Genomic DNA, 17,657 nt, shown 5'->3' with positions numbered 1-17,657 from the left:
CATAACATTTATGCTTCGACCTGCTTTTGATTGTCCTCTGTAACGCGCCCACATGCCAATGCCAACCGGCATCTTTGACTTTGCCCGTGGTTCTTGACTGTGTTTGTCTCATTTCTCAGCAACAGGGCATCGTCACTGATTCTAGAATCAAGTGAAAAAAGCCAGCATCATGCGTCTCATTTGAATCCTTCCCGACAATACATGGTGATACTATTATGTGCTTGGGTGGCTATAGTCATATGTGGAGAATGTTGCTATTTCTGGTACACACTGTTATTCAGGCCTTGTTGATTTAAAGGTGGGTACATGCTGAAACCGAGGAGCGCCATGAAGATAACCTTTTAGGGTTCTTTACGAGCGAGATTGAGTGAAATGCTCATGTTAAACACTGACGACTATCACCGCATTCAATCCTACGGTATGTTGAAAAGGGGTAGCTGAATTGAGTTTGATCTTCGGCCATAATCCAGGGATCTTCAATAAAGATCCCGCCCCTAATCTCTATTACTCCGTGCGTTCGTCAGTAATTTTCGCAAAGTGAAGCTGGACCGGGAAAGGCTACAGATGCGTGTTCAAAATAACGGTGAGACTAGACAAGAAAGTGCATGACTGAAGACGATTGGTTGATACATGGGTCGGGTGAGGCTGGCTTGGAGACTACATCACAATTCTTTAATACCTGTACTTTCAGAATATGCTGTGAGTGTACTCAGATTAGCGAATGTTTCAATTCCTGAAGAGATATGCCCCAAGGACATTGTTATGTAAATCATACAGAAGAATATCGCCGCTTTGGCAAGGAGCCTCATTGCATTTGTCTTCATGAAGCAAGTCCACCTCAAGTCACGAATTTTTCCTCCTGGTTAGGACAAGCACAACGCTGTCGAGTACGACAGAATTTATCGCAGAAGCTTACATATGCATAACTCAACAACGCTGTAGCTAAGACTATCAGACAAGACTACTAAGTACTTTCAATCTCAGATGCTCGGCATAAGACGAGCCATCTCTGTCGTCATGTCACCGCTGACCAGTTGCCGGCATCATCCCCAATCCAAAACTAGAAGTAGCTTCTCATAGCATCCTCATAACCAGATCCTCCTTTCAAATCCCGCCCAAATTTGGCATGAACGTCGAGAACCTGTCTGATGTGGCGCATGCTAAGGGCCTCACCTTTGTTAACGGCGAGATCTTGAGCCGAGCCCACCACGTTCTTGATTTCACGTCCATTCAGAGCTTGCTTCGATAGTAAGTCCAGATCATCCTCTGTCAACGGCTCTACCTTGAGCTTGCCCAGCTTATGAACACGGTCGAGGAACATCTTAAAGATAGCCCGCTTTGCAGGAGACTTGAGATTGTCATATCGCAAGGCGATGTGAATTCGGGACTGGAAGGCTTCATCGAAGGTCTGAATCACTCCTGTGTTAGCAATCATTCGAAGCCAACGGTTTCCAGATACTTACTTCAACTCGGTTTGTCGTGAGAAATAAGATTCCTTGAAAATACTCCAGCTGACGGAGGAAAATGCTCACAAGGGCGTTGCGATGGATGTCGTGCATATTACGCTTTTCCAGGAACACGTCTGCCTCATCCAGAAGAAGGATAGCACCCCAAGCATGGCAAATGTCTAGTATCTTTTGTAACTCTGCCTCCAGAAACCTCGAGTCCGTTCCTAACTCGCCAGCCGATACCATATAAAGTGGGCATTGAAGCAATTCTCCAATTCCTTCAGCCGTGAGTGTCTTTCCAGTTCCAGGAGGTCCGTGTAAGACGGCTGTCAAAATGTTATTTTTTTTGCACCTCGGATTTTTGGATATGTTGAACTTACTGACGAGCCCCTTTCCCTTGCCCTGGATAACATCATCGATAGTGTTAGCCGCGTGATACTTGCGTGACTTCACAAGGGCCTTGATCAGGTCCTTGGTGCCGTCTTCTAGAACTAGGGAGTCCCACGCCTCGTCATTCCATTTGATTTCATTGACGCAGGAAACGGCGAACTCCAACCATTGCTTTTCTGAAAACGAGAAACCAAGTACCACTGGAGAGGCAATGAGATAGTCCTCGTCCGTGAAATCGACGATGTCCATGTCCTCGTCATCATCGCCTTCCACATTTTTGGAGGGTAGTTCGTCGAGTTCGGCGTTTCCGGGCTCATCCTTAACCAAACTTTTAGGAATGCTCACCATATGTACTTCACCGTTCTCGTCCTTATAGACTTTCTTGACAAACTTGACCTTCTCTGCGCCCTCCGAATCTGAGCAACACGCACAGTTCCCGGAATCCGATTCCGAAGTCTCTTCCTCGATTATATCGGGATCCTTGGGCTTAACAGTCGAAACGCTGTAGTTGGGGTTGGTCCTCCTGAAGATAGTCGGGTCGATCATGACTCTGCTGGACTGAATGTTGAACTTCATTACCGAGCCGTTCCTACGCTTCATGAAGGCAATGCCCTTGTAGCTCTTGTAATGGACACCACTCAATGACGCAAACTTTTTGCCTCGTTCTATCAAATCAAGTCGGAGTTTCTGCTCGTTATGGTGGTACTGAAGCGGATAACAAGGAAGACTCTTGATCTTCTTGGCGCCCTGGAACCCGTCTATCTCGACTGATGTATTACCGTAACCAAAGCGCTTACCATCGAATTCCATGTATTTCCCTTCAACATGATAATAACTGCCTCTCATAACGCTGTGGTGTATATGCGCTGATTCGACTTTGAAAACTCGTGGCTCGCTTGCGTTTCCGTAGGTTGTGGTATAGACCAGTGTATCCGGTTTCCACAAAGCCCAAAGCAGCTCAAATGTGATGAGACCATTCTTGAGCATGGGATAGAGACTTTCTTTTGTGCTTTCGAAGTCATGGTCAAGATACTTGATAAGTATCTTGAGATGCTGCTTCTTTTCCTTGAGCAGACTTTTATTCTTCTTCCGGCTCTTCTTGGACTTGCCAGCAGGCTTGGCTTTGCGCAGTGCCTTCAAATGATCACGGAGGTCTTCCAGGTACCTGATGAAATATCAGCAAAAGATCACAATATCATCACAAACTCGTTCATTTTTATTCAAGCCTCATCACCAACCTCCTGGCAGATAATAATGTTAGGTTACTCACAAGAAAAGGACCTCAGGGTTCATTTTTGGTGTCTCGTCTACCAGACTGATGCCTTCCGCGTTGCCGATAACGTCCTGTAGACATTCCCGAAGCAATTTGCTCTTGATGTCGACAACAGTTGCTATATGCTTGCCCTCCCAGTCGAACTTCCTTCTGACATGAAAAATGTATTCGTCGTACTGGGAATCGGTGTCTGTGTCGGCTGTGTCCTGAAGTTTGAAATTGTGTATGCTGTTGTCCCACACCTGATCCACGCGTTTGAAGGCAGGACCCTTGGGCTTTTGGCCCTTAGCCCTCAACTCACCAGGCAAATAATCATTAGTGATATTATCTGGATCACTACCTTCGAGAGCTGGCACTCTCGAAAATAGCCCAGGTCGACGTCTGCCACGATTAGGGCGAGCAGCAATTGATCGACGAGGAGCGAATAGTGTCGGATCGAGACTAGCTGCCTGTGAAGCCAGAGGATTTGAAGGGTATTGGAGAGAATACGACGGAGCTGATGAACCAAACGAGGCAAAAGCGCTTGGGTTAACCGATGGAGCCAGGCCACTAGAGTTACCCAGTTGATGCTGAAGTTGAGCAAACTGAAGTTCGAGCGCCCTCAGTTGGCCCTCGAGGCCTGAAGAGGACTTGGTTGGGTCTTTTTCCTCAACAGGGTCCTCATTATCAGAAGACTCGGGATCAGAGGATTCGGAATCGCTGTCCGAATCGGACACGGTGTCAGAGAAACTGCCGGACTTGTTCTTTTTGTTCTTGGGCTTCTTCTGCTTCTTGGCGGAAGCCTTCGAAGTCTTTTTTCTAGAAACGGTACCGTTGGCTCTTTCCTTCTTCTTGCTTGTGCCATTCACTCCCGAATAATGTTTGGGAGCCAGAGTTGTGGTTTCCGAGGCTTGATCATCATCTGAAGTAGGTTCGTCTTCACTGGAAATGCCAGAAGTCTCAGCTTCGTCTTTCACCGAAGCCGGCTTGGTTTCTTGACTCCTTTCCTTCTTCTGCTGCCTGCTCTTCCTCGAACAAGAACCACTCTTAGAAGTTCTTTCCGCCGACTCTGAAGGAGCCGCAGCAGGGGCTGATGGGTCAACCTCATTAGCCATCGTGGCATCTGCCTCTTGTTGGCCAGACTTTTTGTTGTGCTTTGGGCCACTTTGACGATCGGAGGGAGTGATAGAATCTGTCTGCTCCATATTGGGTTTTTGAAGCTGTAACGTGACACAAGTACCTTGCTGCAGTCGATTAAATCGAGAGAGCGTTGGCAGAATAGCAAACTTGAATGTTTCAAAGCAATCTGTTGAGTTGAGATGGCGCTTGGTTGCTCGGGGTGGATTCGAAAGATTTCACCATAGAATACAGAAAAGAGGGTTGGTAAAAGACTCCTGTTTGTGGAGTTTCGTTTGAATGTCAGTAACAGTACTGTTATCGCATTCCTGTATGAATGAAGAGGTGAAAGACATCAACAAGATGAGAGAGGAAGTGATGCTTAAAAGTAGAAATAGGCGGGAGGGAGAAGGAAGAAGAAGGAAAATGAGGTGCACGCACAAGCCCAGGCTGCAAGCGAAGGCGCGAGGCAATGAATAACACTGCCAGTGCCAGGCAGATGCAGATGCAGAGGTCAACGAGCCAACTGCATCTGTGGCTACTACCAACCTGGGTAAGAGAACCAAGCCTCAGGGAGCAAGAAAGCCTCAGACCTTATTGAAGGAGGCCAGAATAAACTTATCAAAGGACCTCCTTAAACTTATAATAAATTACTCAAGTGTTTTTATCCCTTGGGATTGAGATCCTAAGTTATCTTGCCTCCCCTAGCCAAGGCAGGCACCAAAAGATGTACGCAACAGCCACAAATACAACATGCATAGGATCAGTCGGTTCTTTACAAATTGATTGGCCAAATGTGGTTCAACAAAAAGTATTCCACCACATGTTAGTCTACATTGGATCCCTGACTGATGCTGCAGATGACAATGAATATGACTGTCCACTAGCCTACATAGTTACCAGGCAGCCAATACATTGTTGATCTTTTCCACTCACGTGAGTACGAAAGTACAGTAGGACCTTCAGTCTTACTCAGGTTTGCAGTATTATTCGACCTTTCGATGTAGTGAGGACCAGTAGCTCAGGTACCTCGGTACCTATTCTTCGTCGTCGTTTGAAGTTCTCTTCGTTTACAACCCCAGATGATCTTCCACCTCCACTACCCTAGTGTTCCCGTCCCCTATGTAGAGGCGCTAAATTCGCTGGTGGGTCTGAGGCCAACACCTCCACTGGTACCCACCCACCTATTTCCATTGACAGTTGATCTTCAAACTTCGTCAGCCTCAATTTTGATGTCTGCAAATTCAGGGTCGCACTGCAGGCCAACGGCATCCGAACAAACCCTCTCAAAGTGTAGAAACTCCTTGGCGCGATCTTACCAACTTTTCCACCGCAGAGTTCAAGTCTCGCTCCCACTTCTGACCCAATAGCTTCTAATGGTGAATACACACCTTGCCAGCAGGCAAACCGCCTCACCTTTCTTCGCTCAATAGGCATCCACTGTTCAGCAATCGAGCTGAATTTGGTCACAAATTTCTGACTGTGTAGTAAGCCAGCCTTATTCAAATGATGCCTGCGATGTGGGGGATCACCCCGAACTTGCCGGCCAAAAGAGCTTCCTAAGGTTTAGTGTTGAAGTACAGGGCCCCAGTGTTGAGCTGGCAAGAGTATCAGATGCGAGCAGCCCGTGATATCAAAATGAAGTGCAACACGAGCGGTAAGACGTTTCATCGATCAACATCCCTCGTATCGGTGCAATGTTGAGATCCCAAATACGATAAATGACAGAATGAAGCCCGCAAGATGGACTTTCTACTGCAGCAACCCACATGTGGTGCTTGTGTTTGGAGGTATACATCCATTTTCAACCTCTCTCTGCAGCCAATAGACGCTCCGCAGTCTTCTTACCACCAAGGATCCAATGTGTTGGCCATGTCTCAACAGCGACCACAACAGGAAGCAGCCGACAAACGCCATCCGCAGTGTTACTTCATCGGACTGGCGGGACGATAATCGGAGACTACATAGGTACTATCGAGGCAGCAAGTTTGGTGTGAAGTGTGTGTCAGTGGGTCCAGAGCTGTTGATGCGATGTACAAGATCATGCTATTCATATTATTGGCACGACGTGCTGGCGCTACATAGGACATATCAGTAAAGAGGCCAAACTTTAGTACCTTGAGCATATCAAACAAAACGGTACGAGGACTTAGAGGTAAAGACAAGAAAACCGGCACATGAGGAACGGCCATGGCATTTGGAGTTTGCTTAAGTCACCAGGTCGTATGCTCGGAATATATTGCATGAACATCTTGAACAAAAATAAAAGGCGCATTTATAAGTATATTCCCACAAAACATTGGGTTTCCATCGGGGATCGGATCATCGATTCAGCATTGACCATGCCATGTTTCCTTGAACATGTGAAAAAAAAACCTGCTCACGAACCGCAACCCCTCCTCCACCTTTATTATCATACAGGTAATCAGCAAATGTGGACAAGCTCATAAACCAGAATCGTTGACATTACTAAAATGTGTGCTTTCTTGTTCCCTTGGGTGCAGAAAGAGACTGCTTATACCCCTGATATTGCGATTCCAAACTTAGGCTCCTCTTGAGCTGAAAGATCGTTGCTTGCTTTTATACTAAGGTTTTGATGATCTTGGTTGATGGATGCCCGCAATACTGCAAGAAATTAAGCTATGGGGCTCTAGGCCAAGCTCAACTTGGCGATGGATGGAACAAAGCGAGCTGCGAGCATGGGAAGCACGGACGGCCGTAGCGTTAGTGTATTAGTGGGCCAATTACCAGCCTCCGCGACGTCATCACAGTCGCAAAGATAGCTCCTCCTTCAGCTATACCAGGTTTGGGTTGGATAAACCTTGAAGGTTTGCGGGAAAGAACTTGGAATGAATTGGACTAAGGCACCTTGGAGGGAGAACCTGTGATTCTCTCTCTTCCATCTCAATTTGAGGGGATCGTCTACGCTGAACTCGTGCATGCTGCAATCAGCCGTCAATTGCTGCACAAAGATCCTCCTGAGACAGCATCGCTTCCGGGTCCAAATTTAGTCTGATCCATTGCGACACAGCATTTGCGTATTTGTTTTGGAGGCCGGCCGATCCTAAGACCATACGCGACGTCAGTTCTTTGCCGGAACCCTTCGGCGTCAAGGCTCCCAACTCGCCTCTTCGTTTGCCCTCCAGCGTCGTTTTTCGCATTGAAAACATATTCTGAGCCACAAGCTCACAGCTTCCATCATGCCCAGCACATGGAACCGCTTCAAGGGCCTTTTTAGCGATGGAACCACCAGCCGACGCGAGTGGCTCCATGAGGAGGAGAGAGCCCGTATGTTATTCCATCGATACGAAATCTGGCTATTAGCTCACATACCATAGTTTTGCCTAGCCATCGAAACCAGAATATCACATCTGCTACTCCCCCGGCTGAGGTCATGAAGGTTTGCCTGCGATTGCGACATTTGATTCGCGAATGCGTCCCTTGCGAGCTTGAAGAAAGTGCTATCACGCGATCCCATAGCACTGTCATCACCAACAAGGTTGTACAGGCGGCTAAGGAAGCTGGCGGCCAGAAATACCGATCATGCGTTGTACGTCGAGCACCCTTCCATGATGCTCGATACGTTATGCTGACTTTGCGTTTCGTAGGTTTATGCCCTGCTAGTTAACATGCGATGGTTCAAACGCGAAGCCATTCTAGAGCTGTGGGATGCTGATCTCCACGATTTGCGCGCTGTTGCCTGCACTGTCATCGCCAAGCAGATGTGAGTTTAAAGTGATGTCTCGATCACCAATTGCAGTTAGCTTACTCGAACTAGTATCGAGGGAGAAGAGGATCTCGATTACCTCCTGCACCACGTTCTTCTTCGTCGGTACTCTTTTCTCATTGACCAGGTTCCAACAGCCCCAACCAATGTCATTGAGAAGGCTGTTGACCTGCACGCAGTCCGGGTCATTGGCTCTTCTGGTTATCAGAAATGCATTGCATATCTCTGGCGTGGCTGGCTAGTCCAAGACGAAGACGATCCTTCCGAGTTTGTTGATTACAAGAACAAAGCAAACACCAGCCTACTTATCCACATGGATCCCGATCGTATGCGTGCACCTCGCTATCAGAATGCCGCCCAGTTGCTATTCTCCATCATATATCTTGCTCTGTATACGGCCGCAGTCAACTCTGCCAATGCATCAGGAGTATTGGATGGTGCTGAGATTGCGCTCTACATCTTCACCTTTGCCTATGTCTGCGACGAATGCCTCAAATACTACAAGGCTGGCTACCACATCCTGGGATTCTGGAATGTTTTTAACTTGGTCCTTTACTCCTTCTTGACTGTATCATTGGTTCTACGCATCATAGGGCTGGCATACAGGGACAACGATGATGTGCATAAGAAGTACAACGAGCTCAGCTATAATCTGCTTTCTTTTGTTGCGCCCATGTTTTGGTCCCGCCTCTTGCTCTATTTTGACAGCTTCCGGTTCTTCGGCGCCATGCTAGTTGTGCTGAAAGTTATGATGAAGGAATCCCTCATCTTCTTTGCCTTGCTTATCGTTGTCATCATTGGCTTCCTCCAGGCATTCATCGGTCTTGATATTGCTGATGACAACATCATGGGCGATACCTGGTTCATCATTGAGTCTATGCTCAAGGCTATTATGCAGAGTCCCGAGTTTGATGGTTTCGATGATTTTGGACATCCATTCGGTCTGATTCTCTACTACTGCTTTACTTTTGTTGTCATGGTAAGTTGGTAACAATCAGTCCTTGAGAGTCAAGTTAACTCAATATTCTAGATTATTCTCCTCAATATCCTCATTGCACTTTACAACTCGGCCTATGAGGATATCTATGAAAATGCCGATGATGAATATCTCGCACTGTTCGCGCAAAAGACAATGCAGTTCGTTCGAGCTCCTGATGAGAATGTTTATATCGCCCCTTTCAACCTCGTCGAAATCGTCATTTCGGGACTACTGGAGTGGTGGATACCAAAGTCCACATACGAGTTCATCAATGACTGCGTCATGGCTACTCTGTACTCCCCTCTTCTTTTTGTTGCAGCCATTTTCGAGAGGCGATCTGCACGAAAGATTCGACACAACCGCTCACGAGGCGAGGAGGATGACGACCAGGTCAATGAGTGGGAACAATTTCACGAGGACCTTGACATGGAAGGTGAAGGCTGGGCCAAGACTTGTGAGGCTGTCAAACCTAACGTGGAAGACGAGCCTGCTGTCATTGAAGTCCGCAAGCTGCGAGCTGAGATGGAAGAACTCAAGGCGATGCTTTCTCAACTGACAAACAGCAAAGGAAGTGATGATAAGACCATAACGGGCTCAAAGAGTGGAAAGGAGCCAGCCACTGGAGACGACGATACCCAAGAGACATCTGAGGCTGCTGAGACCCAGGATGCGCCAGACACGTCGGATACACCAGAGGGGGAAGGGGCTTCTGGTGATCAAAAGCAGGGCAAGAAAAATAAGAAGAAAAACAAGAAGAAGGGCCCGGGTGGACCCAGTAACTAGAGGTCGGGGTCAGACAGTGGTTAAGATGTTTTGCAGTACGTTGATAGGGCATTTTTGGCGGAAGTGTGTTTCCTTTGACTCTTGCGCGGCTTTGAAGGCCTCATCTAGTAGTATATGTGACTGATTCAACAGTGGTTAACGTTGCACTTTTTCTTATCGAAACCATGCCCAACATACAGAACTGTATGCCTGTGACTTGAAGGGACAAATTCTTTGGTTACCACCGGAGTTGGGGGGATTAAACTCAGGATTTAAATCTTCGACTTATCGTTAGAGGACTTCTATTAAGGTAGATAAAACGATACATTATGAGATTCGTTCCAGGGCACGCCGGTTCGAAAAGTCTTAGTATTCACATAATATTATAGGAGTTTCAACATTCCACGTTGATCTCGCGCCTGCTGTTTGATCTCTCTCGCAAGGAGGTGCAATGCCGGGAGAAGTTCTATTGAGAGTGCTGTTTAAAAACAGCCCCTATAAAGCTATGTATCATGTTGCAAACGCCAACAAAGGCTAGCCTATCATGCTCATTACCTGGAAGACCACAAGCCAAGCCAAGCGTTCTTGGTAGTAAATTTGGACCGCAAGGTGTACCATAATAGGTGTAAGCATTCGTTGATTGGGTTGAGTCTGGGATGGTATTGGAAAAACATATTTCTCGGTCTTGCCCTTGGACATCAAGAATCCCATAAAGATGATTCATATGCTTCGCGAGGTTGACATCTGGTCCTTTCTACGCAGATCCGTCTTTCGTAGGGGGGAATATTCGCCTAAAAAGAAACTGTCAGTATGTGGATGAGACATCAGGTATAACAAACTAACGGAATCGTCTCGTTGTACGCATTCACATCGGGAGCAACAAACGTGACAAATACCACTCGGGTGAGCTTGCTTCCCTCCTCACTCTCAAGGAATTCTCTCACAGTCCTGCAGGCAATCTTAGCGGCAGGAAGGTTGGGAAACCCGTAAACGCCTGTGCTGATGGCGCTGAAACCGATCGTGGTCACGCCGTTCTTGACGGCAAGCTTCAAGCTTTCGCGGTAGCAATTGGCGAGACTCTCGTTGGGGTTCGCGTCTGCAGCGTACACAGGTCCGACAGTGTGAATGACATGCTTGGAAGGGAGGTTGTAACCCTTTGTGATGACGGCCTCACCAGTGTTAATGGGGCCGAGGGTCTTACACTCCTTAACCAGATCAGTACCGGCGGCCCTGTGAATGGCTCCATCAACGCCCCCTCCGCCTAGTAGAGATCTGTTTGCGGCGTTGACGATGGCATCGAGGCGAAGCTTGGTGATATCGCCACGAATCAAGCCGATGCGCTTGTTGATGGAATCAGATGCAGGATAGTCAGGGTCGCTTCTTGATGAGAGATGAGCCTCGGACAGGGTAGAATCAGGGTCGCGATAGAGAGAGGCGAGGGTTGGAATCTTGCTGAGGCCTCTAGTAGCAGCCATTGTGATGAATCGTTTGGTGAGCATATACGGAGAAGAGCTATGGTGGGGTTGTTGATGACAGTCTCAAGGGACTGCAGATGTGGTCAGAACAGAACTCTCGAGGAAACGATGGGGCATTCATGAACCTGGGAAGGCAGTATTAGATGCCCGTCTTCCTTTTTGCTGCAAGTGATACCAGGAGCCTTATCGTGTTCTGCTTTCGGTGTGCTATGATGCAATCGAGTACTCAGGTAAGTATGCCTGGGAGAAAATAGCTTAACAAAGAATAGGGCTTAGTGGTTCAGTATCGAGAAGATGTGAAGTAGGGTAAGTCGAAGAGCACGGAGTTAGACTGCGTAATTGTCCTTGTTCTTTTCTTTGTTCTTGCAACTTGAGAAGGTGACAATGGGAAGCAATGACCTGGGGATGGGAGCTCCATGCCAGTGAACGACCATCGAGTTGACTTGATTGCCCTACAGGTGGGGCATGTTCTGGAAGCTTGGATCTTTGGATGGAAGGGGCAATATCCACCATCCGTAGTGGGCCTGAGCGCTAGCATTACAGGGGGTTAACAGAAAACCTGTTCTGCATGACAAAAGTCTCAAGTCAATGAACCTACCCTTAGCAGACCCTTTGTCCACCAAGTTTTTTTCGTCACCTTCTTCAAGTGCCCGAAGGTTTTTGTCACCCAAAGGGCTATCATGTTCCAAGGCTTCTAAATTACGATCGAACAAGCCTCGATCTCGCCTGCCTACTCGCTAGGGATTAGTTTTCGATTGACGACTAAGCTACCTGCAGCGCAAAGAACTCTAAACCCACAACCTGGAATGCTCCAAGTCTTCCAAGTTGTTGGTTGGCAAAGAGCACATCCAGGCTGCAAAGTCCTGTAACTAGAGTTGCGATCCCGCACTTCAAGGCGCATTCCTCAGTCTTTAATGTTGGTGTTTTTGAGACACACGTAAAGGTTACGAAGATGCGTTTCCCGAAACTCTGTTTCAGTCAAGGATAAATAAGGACATAATGAGGCAATACTAAAACATGAATTCCGAATACCTAAAAACAGATCCAACAACATTCGAACCAAACATCAATACATATCCTCCCCAAGCCAACCCTTGTCACGGTCTCAACCCAAATCAAACCCCTTCTTCGTTCATTGGTTTCCTTTTTCCTAAGCTCTGGGCACTCTGGGCTTCTTCGGCTTCGACTTGTAAACACGTCTCCTGGCTTTAGGCGTCTCCAATTTCTTCTTCTTGGAATGAAGAGGTACCCAGCTTGACCTTCGCTTCAAATCATATCCATTTTCTCTCGCCTCAGACCTTTCGAATAATGCGATCTTGCTAAGCAGCTCCTCCTCAACATCCGACAGTCCAACGAGTGTTGTTCTGCTACTGCTGCTCTCTCTCGTTCGTTGCGCTTCGTCGTCTGATACGTCCGTCTCACTGCTGCTGTGATCATAATCCGACAAAACTGTGGCCTTACGTCCTTGGTTCAAGCCGCCAGTCAAGTCAATATCCCGGCTGTCTCTGCGAGTTGGTGCTGTAGAAGATTGAACCACAGGTGTGCCCCCAGTTGCTGCAGGGGGCGGGCTCTGCCCAAGTTGATACTGTTTCTCCCAAGATTGGGCAATATCTCCAAGAGGACCAACCACGAAAGAAGAGTCTTGGTCTTGTACCACTTCTCGAGGATACTCGTTGGCGAAGGAGGCGGGGTTTCGCATGGGTAGCGAGGCTTGGGCCATGTTTTGAAGATCTACCGTGAGGTTCTCACGAAGTGCATACGGGTGAAGCGTGATACCGTGGGCGACTGGTGGTCCGCCGGCAAGCCGATTGTTGACCCAAGCAGCCAGGTCCCCCGTACTGTTTGCTACCCATGCAGGGGGTTGATTCGGTTGGTGTTGAGGAAAGGGGGAGCTAGTTCCCGAGGAGAAAGCCGAGAATGGAGCATTGTTTGCTTTGAACTCCTCCAAGCTATTCAACGGCACTGCCTGGTTTTCGAAACCCATCTGCTGGAATTTGGGTGGAACCGGAGGTACCATGCCGGCTTGTTCTGCTGTTGCTTCTTTTAAGGTTGGGGCTTCACTCTTCAAGCGATTCGTGATGCGATTGAGCATATCGGTTTGTGCATCGTTCTCTTCCTCTCTGAGCTGATGAACCAGCTTCTTCACGGCTTCGATGTCGAATATACCTGTAGATGGTCCTTTGATGCCTTTCTCATGGTCATTGCTGCCTCGATCATCATCCAGTGTTCCGGACAATCGCTGAGCAATGCTCAGCACGTTCGGGTCCTCTCCTGGGATGACCACTTTGTAACTTCCAAGGCTGAGTGCTTTCTGGAAACGGGTTTTGAACTCCTTCATCTTTTCCAGTTGGCTTCCTGTCAGCTTCATCATCTCCTTTTTTGCCAAAAAGTAGAATCTCTGATGGGGCTTGCGGTTGGACTTGCGTGCCATAGGCATCGATAACAAGAGGTCGCGCCAATTGTGCTCGTAGTTTTGGGTATCCAAATCTAAGAGTCGTCGAACGTCCTTGACTCTTCGGCCTAGGTTCCATATTCGATTGAACCACTCTGCATCGATGCTTTTGATTCCCCGATCAGCAATTCCAACGGGAGTCAACAAGTCGGTTATGTGTTCAATCATCCTATCAACTCGATCGCGCAACTCTTCATCATGCCCTTTACCAAAATGTTGGTAGAGCGGCCAACTTGAGGTTCCTGATTGGTATAATTCACATACCATGCTTTCGATGTGCATAAGCTCCCTTTCTATACGGCGTGTGAAGTCGATGAGTCTGGGTACCAGACGCTTTTCGTAAACCTCGAGACCGCTATATCGAGTATGTTGAGCCCAATCCTCTGGGTCAGAAGACAAGGTGTCAAGGGAAGCGGAGTGGGGGTCAGGATATCTTCCTTGTTGGCACTTTGCAACCTGCCACAAGTTGTGAAGAAAATCTAGGACGTTATCTTGGGCCTGGTCTTGAGATGCTTGATACGTGTGCGCTGAGATCTCACAGAGTATCATGAGTATTTGTCTACTGAGATCGCGCCAGATTTGATCTCGATGGCCCCAGGTTATCATGTCAGTGCTGAATTGCTCATTCATTAAATCAAAGTCGCATGCTTCGTTGATCAGGTTGTTCAAATAACTCCTTAGCACAGCATTTCCCCTACCGTCGAGCTCTTTCATGAAGTCTTGTACCCAGTCCTTGTCTTCCGGAGTGCCTAGAGTGTTCTCATCAAAGCCGTAAGTGTCATAAGCATCATCAGCAGGGTAGTAGGTGACTTTATGAGGCTTTTTGGATGATTCCCTTAGAGCGGCCGTGCCATATTTCTGCATCGCAACGTCCCAGAAAGGTTGTGTGAAATATTTCTGAACATCTTCGGTTCGAATATAGTGGGTGAGCCTTATGTTTCGCGTCGGGGGGTACTGCAGCACAGGGGGGACATTAATGTCACCATCGGAATTTTGACTGAAAGCTACGAGACCAGCCGCCGTCTGGAGTAGTGCAGGTCTCAGGATACAAACATCTGTTGCAAACGACCAATAGCCGCCTCCCATGACCTATCGAATAATTTCATTAATCAACGCCGTTTTGGGGATCTATGGCACGGTATTTGCACTTACATGTTCTTCAAAGGCATGGCCAACCTCTTGATAGGGGTCTTCATCAAAATAAGGCTCGCCGTGGAGATCTCCGTGTGTGTGATCCTGCAATGAATGCAAGAGCTCAGAGCAGGCCTGGACTTGGTCACCTCGAGCTATTCCAACCGTGGCAGGATCAGCTAACCACTTGACGGGAATACTGGCACATGCATGCTGTCATACTATTAGTTGGAGAATAGCAATGAGTAGGTATCTGGACTGTCGCTCACCATCATCTCGTGGGCTATAGTAGTTGCGAGTATCAGGCTGGCCTTCAACTTTTCGCTGTTGCTGTACGTATCATTAATCAAGGGCCAAACCAACTCACAATCGATTGTGACCAGCAAGTTATATCCACGCGGGTATGTGGTACACGAGTGTGTAACGCCTGTGCAGTGATCTCTTTGTTGTTTTCCCTCAAATAGGAAACCGCTAGTTAGTTCTATCTCGATTGTTTGAAGCAGGGCCTGCCAAGTGGCTGCTCTGGGGTCTATACCACTGTCTATGACAGCTTTCGCTCCGTTGAGTCTAGACGGATCATCCGGGTCCAGGTCTGGAACGAATCTAATCTTATTATCTCGGTCTTGCCCGGGCTGATGCTGGAAAAGTCTGGGGTTGATCCACAGTCTGTTTGTGATGTCTAGGAGACTCGAGATAAAGGCGTCGTCCATCCCAAGCAACCGCGATGCGAGTTGGATGGCCGGCTGCATCGCACTCCACACTCTGTCGTTGGTCTTCAACGATTAGCATTATAAGGTTTTGGTGCTTGGTTCTATACACACCCTCGCGTTCCATTCTTCACGTCTCCCATTGAGGGTATATATTAAACGAGGCTCATCAGCCGTTTTGCCATGGTAACTGGTGTCGACCCATCTTTCACGCTTGAAAAGTCTTCAGGGACATGTCAGTGCCAACTCAAACATCCGATATATCCAACCTACTCTGAAACCTGACCCTTGAGGCTGTCAAACCTGGTATCGCACATCGAAAAATACCCCTCGGCTTGTAACTGAAGTTTGTTAGACATGGTTAGAGAAACGAAAAGAGCAAGAGGGGATGCGAGTCTATGTACTCACTTCATCCATGGTTAAGCTCCCGAAAAGGATGGTCTGCCAGTTTTCATCTATGACTAGATCTTCATACTGTTGCATGAATTGTTGTTCAGTTTCACGCAACTTTTTCATATCCGGCCTTGTCCTCTCCATGTAATCATCGACGTGCTCGTTTGCTGCCTTGGCCAAATCTTCGAAACGTCCAAATAGTTCCTTTCCATTTCGAATATCAGAGCTGGCAGGAAAGATCTCTCGACTCTCAGCTCGTGTGGGTGATGTTCTCGAACGGCCATCGGTTCGACCAGGAAAAATCCCGAATCGTTGAGCGTAAATAGTTGGTTTCTTGAATTGGTCTCGAGGCAGAAGAGCTGGGCGTAGACGATCAAACACACTGTCTTTGATGTCAAAGAGGCTCGCATCTCGTTCAGGGCCTTCATCCTGCCAGTTCGGATCTGTCCAGGCAGGGCAGTAATGGACAAAATCTAAACTCCCACCTGGGGTTGGGGTTACATTTCTTGAGCCAGAGGCCATAGTGAAGTGAGAGGAAAGGGATACTCAGACGCAAGGCACAATGGAACGGTCACTAAAAGGGACATGAAGGATAAGTATAGCACAGTAAAAAAACTCGAGGGGAGGTCAGATTCGGTATGCCATAATATTCCAAAGAGGCACCATCCACAGATATACGGACGCGGGTCATGAGACTTCATAGAATGGATTTTCCAAAAATAGGGCTTCATCTGGGACAAAGAGATTGGCTTCAAGACAATTTCTCACAAGCTCGATTCAAAGTGGGATCCGAGGCGCCAAGACTTGGATAACAAAGCGATATCAGCCATTAGGCCATACAGTCCCCATTTTTGAGCCATAAAAGGGCGCTTTCTGGTGTGTTACTGGCAACAAAGAACAGTACATGTCGAAACCATATCTGGCTGATACTGCAAAGAGCCTTCGGCGATCAATGCACCGGCCTAACACCAGGCAGAGGAGTACGAGTAGAATAGAACAAATTACGCTGTATATTCTGAAACGAAGAAGTCAAAACGTATTGACGCCTCTCCATGAATTTGATCTACCTTTTGGAGACCTCGAGCCTGTTTGAATAAGTGGCCAATTCGAGATACAAAAACATTCCGGAGTAGGTGAGAGAGATAACATTACAGAAACTGCGGTGAGTTGTGGGGGCATAATCTGGGGTCCTGGGGCCCCACGATATCGATCCTATGTACTTGGTGAAGCTTGGATGTGAAACCCTCGTGGTTCCTATCATCTGGAGCACTGCCCAAGTAACTTTCTTTGTTCCGCGACCCCTTAAGCATAATTCATCCCTGCGTGCACTTCTTCTTTGTGTCTCTGGCTGGAAGGGCAACAGCCACTAGAATAAGTGCCGTAGCAACGTGGCGGAGAGAAAGGCTGGGAAAGGTAGCATCTTGTGTTTAAAGCCGGTCCCACCAACCATGATCAACTAGGGTCGAGGGGCAGAAACCCGAAGGGGACTAGAGTACACATATCGACTTGGACTCGGCGTGGCCGTCGTTTGTTGGGTGAAAGCTTTGCTGCAACGATAAAAGGTCACACGGAGCGGTGCAAAGGTGTTGTTGGTATTCTCGTCAGGAGACACCAAGTTGACTACCTCGGCCTTTGTAGCTCAAACGAATCCCGAGGCATCTAAGTTGGATATATGCAATGTAAAAGACTATAAGATAAGATGTATCGTGGGCTTGGATGGATCGATGGATATATAAGTTGACGAGCTGCCTCTCTTCATCAACTTAGCAAGACTATGGGACAATCGCACAGAGAATGGATGATGAGTTTTTCTTATTTTCACTAC

General features: G+C 47.7%; 4 protein-coding genes across 4 annotated transcripts; 1 reads left to right on the top strand and 3 right to left on the bottom strand.

The window, feature by feature from the left end:
• Positions 1-898: 898 nt before the first annotated feature.
• Positions 899-4,427, bottom strand: FOBCDRAFT_168196 (uncharacterized protein). The gene is made up of 4 exons (XM_031190142.3): positions 3,109-4,427; positions 1,829-3,003; positions 1,464-1,774; positions 899-1,408 (listed from the first exon to the last, which is right to left on the bottom strand). The coding sequence occupies exons 1-4, from the start codon at positions 4,293-4,295 to the stop codon at positions 1,061-1,063; spliced, it is 3,021 nt and encodes a 1,006-aa protein (XP_031034127.2). The 5' UTR covers positions 4,296-4,427; the 3' UTR covers positions 899-1,060.
• A 2,498-nt stretch (positions 4,428-6,925) lies between these two features.
• FOBCDRAFT_253016 (uncharacterized protein) lies at positions 6,926-9,911 on the top strand. Its single transcript, XM_031190139.3, has 5 exons — positions 6,926-7,494; positions 7,545-7,756; positions 7,815-7,930; positions 7,985-8,912; positions 8,964-9,911. The coding sequence occupies exons 1-5, from the start codon at positions 7,407-7,409 to the stop codon at positions 9,693-9,695; spliced, it is 2,076 nt and encodes a 691-aa protein (XP_031034124.2). The 5' UTR covers positions 6,926-7,406; the 3' UTR covers positions 9,696-9,911.
• Positions 9,912-10,428: 517 nt separating this feature from the next.
• Positions 10,429-11,149, bottom strand: FOBCDRAFT_206408 (uncharacterized protein; the record flags this gene model as incomplete). The annotated part of the gene is made up of 2 exons (XM_031190136.2): positions 10,429-10,465; positions 10,518-11,149. The coding sequence occupies 2 exons, from the start codon at positions 11,147-11,149 to the stop codon at positions 10,429-10,431; spliced, it is 669 nt and encodes a 222-aa protein (XP_031034121.2).
• A 1,150-nt stretch (positions 11,150-12,299) lies between these two features.
• Positions 12,300-16,354, bottom strand: FOBCDRAFT_189723 (uncharacterized protein; the record flags this gene model as incomplete). Its single annotated transcript, XM_059608679.1, has 7 exons — positions 12,300-14,690; positions 14,754-14,945; positions 15,002-15,015; positions 15,100-15,505; positions 15,554-15,662; positions 15,713-15,780; positions 15,848-16,354. The coding sequence occupies 7 exons, from the start codon at positions 16,352-16,354 to the stop codon at positions 12,300-12,302; spliced, it is 3,687 nt and encodes a 1,228-aa protein (XP_059465825.1).
• Between the last annotated feature and the right edge of the window lie 1,303 nt (positions 16,355-17,657).

Source organism: Fusarium oxysporum, chromosome IX (assembly GCF_013085055.1).
Source record: "Fusarium oxysporum Fo47 chromosome IX, complete sequence".
Classification (NCBI taxonomy): Eukaryota; Fungi; Ascomycota; class Sordariomycetes; order Hypocreales; family Nectriaceae; genus Fusarium; species Fusarium oxysporum.
This window is presented reverse-complemented; position numbering and strand designations above follow the sequence as displayed.

Excerpts from the sequence above, each read along its gene's own strand:
- FOBCDRAFT_168196 (XM_031190142.3), bottom strand. The coding sequence starts at position 4,295 with ATGGAGCAGACAGATTCTATCACTCCCTCCGATCGTCAAAGTGGCCCA. Across the intron at positions 1,775-1,828 it reads CAAGGGAAAGGGGCTCGTCA|CCGTCTTACACGGACCTCCT; the intron begins GTAAGTTCAACA and ends ACATTTTGACAG. Across the intron at positions 1,409-1,463 it reads TCACGACAAACCGAGTTGAA|ACCTTCGATGAAGCCTTCCA; the intron begins GTAAGTATCTGG and ends GGAGTGATTCAG.
- FOBCDRAFT_253016 (XM_031190139.3), top strand. The coding sequence starts at position 7,407 with ATGCCCAGCACATGGAACCGCTTCAAGGGCCTTTTTAGCGATGGAACC. Across the intron at positions 7,495-7,544 it reads CCATGAGGAGGAGAGAGCCC|TTTTGCCTAGCCATCGAAAC; the intron begins GTATGTTATTCC and ends CACATACCATAG. Across the intron at positions 7,931-7,984 it reads ACTGTCATCGCCAAGCAGAT|TATCGAGGGAGAAGAGGATC; the intron begins GTGAGTTTAAAG and ends TACTCGAACTAG.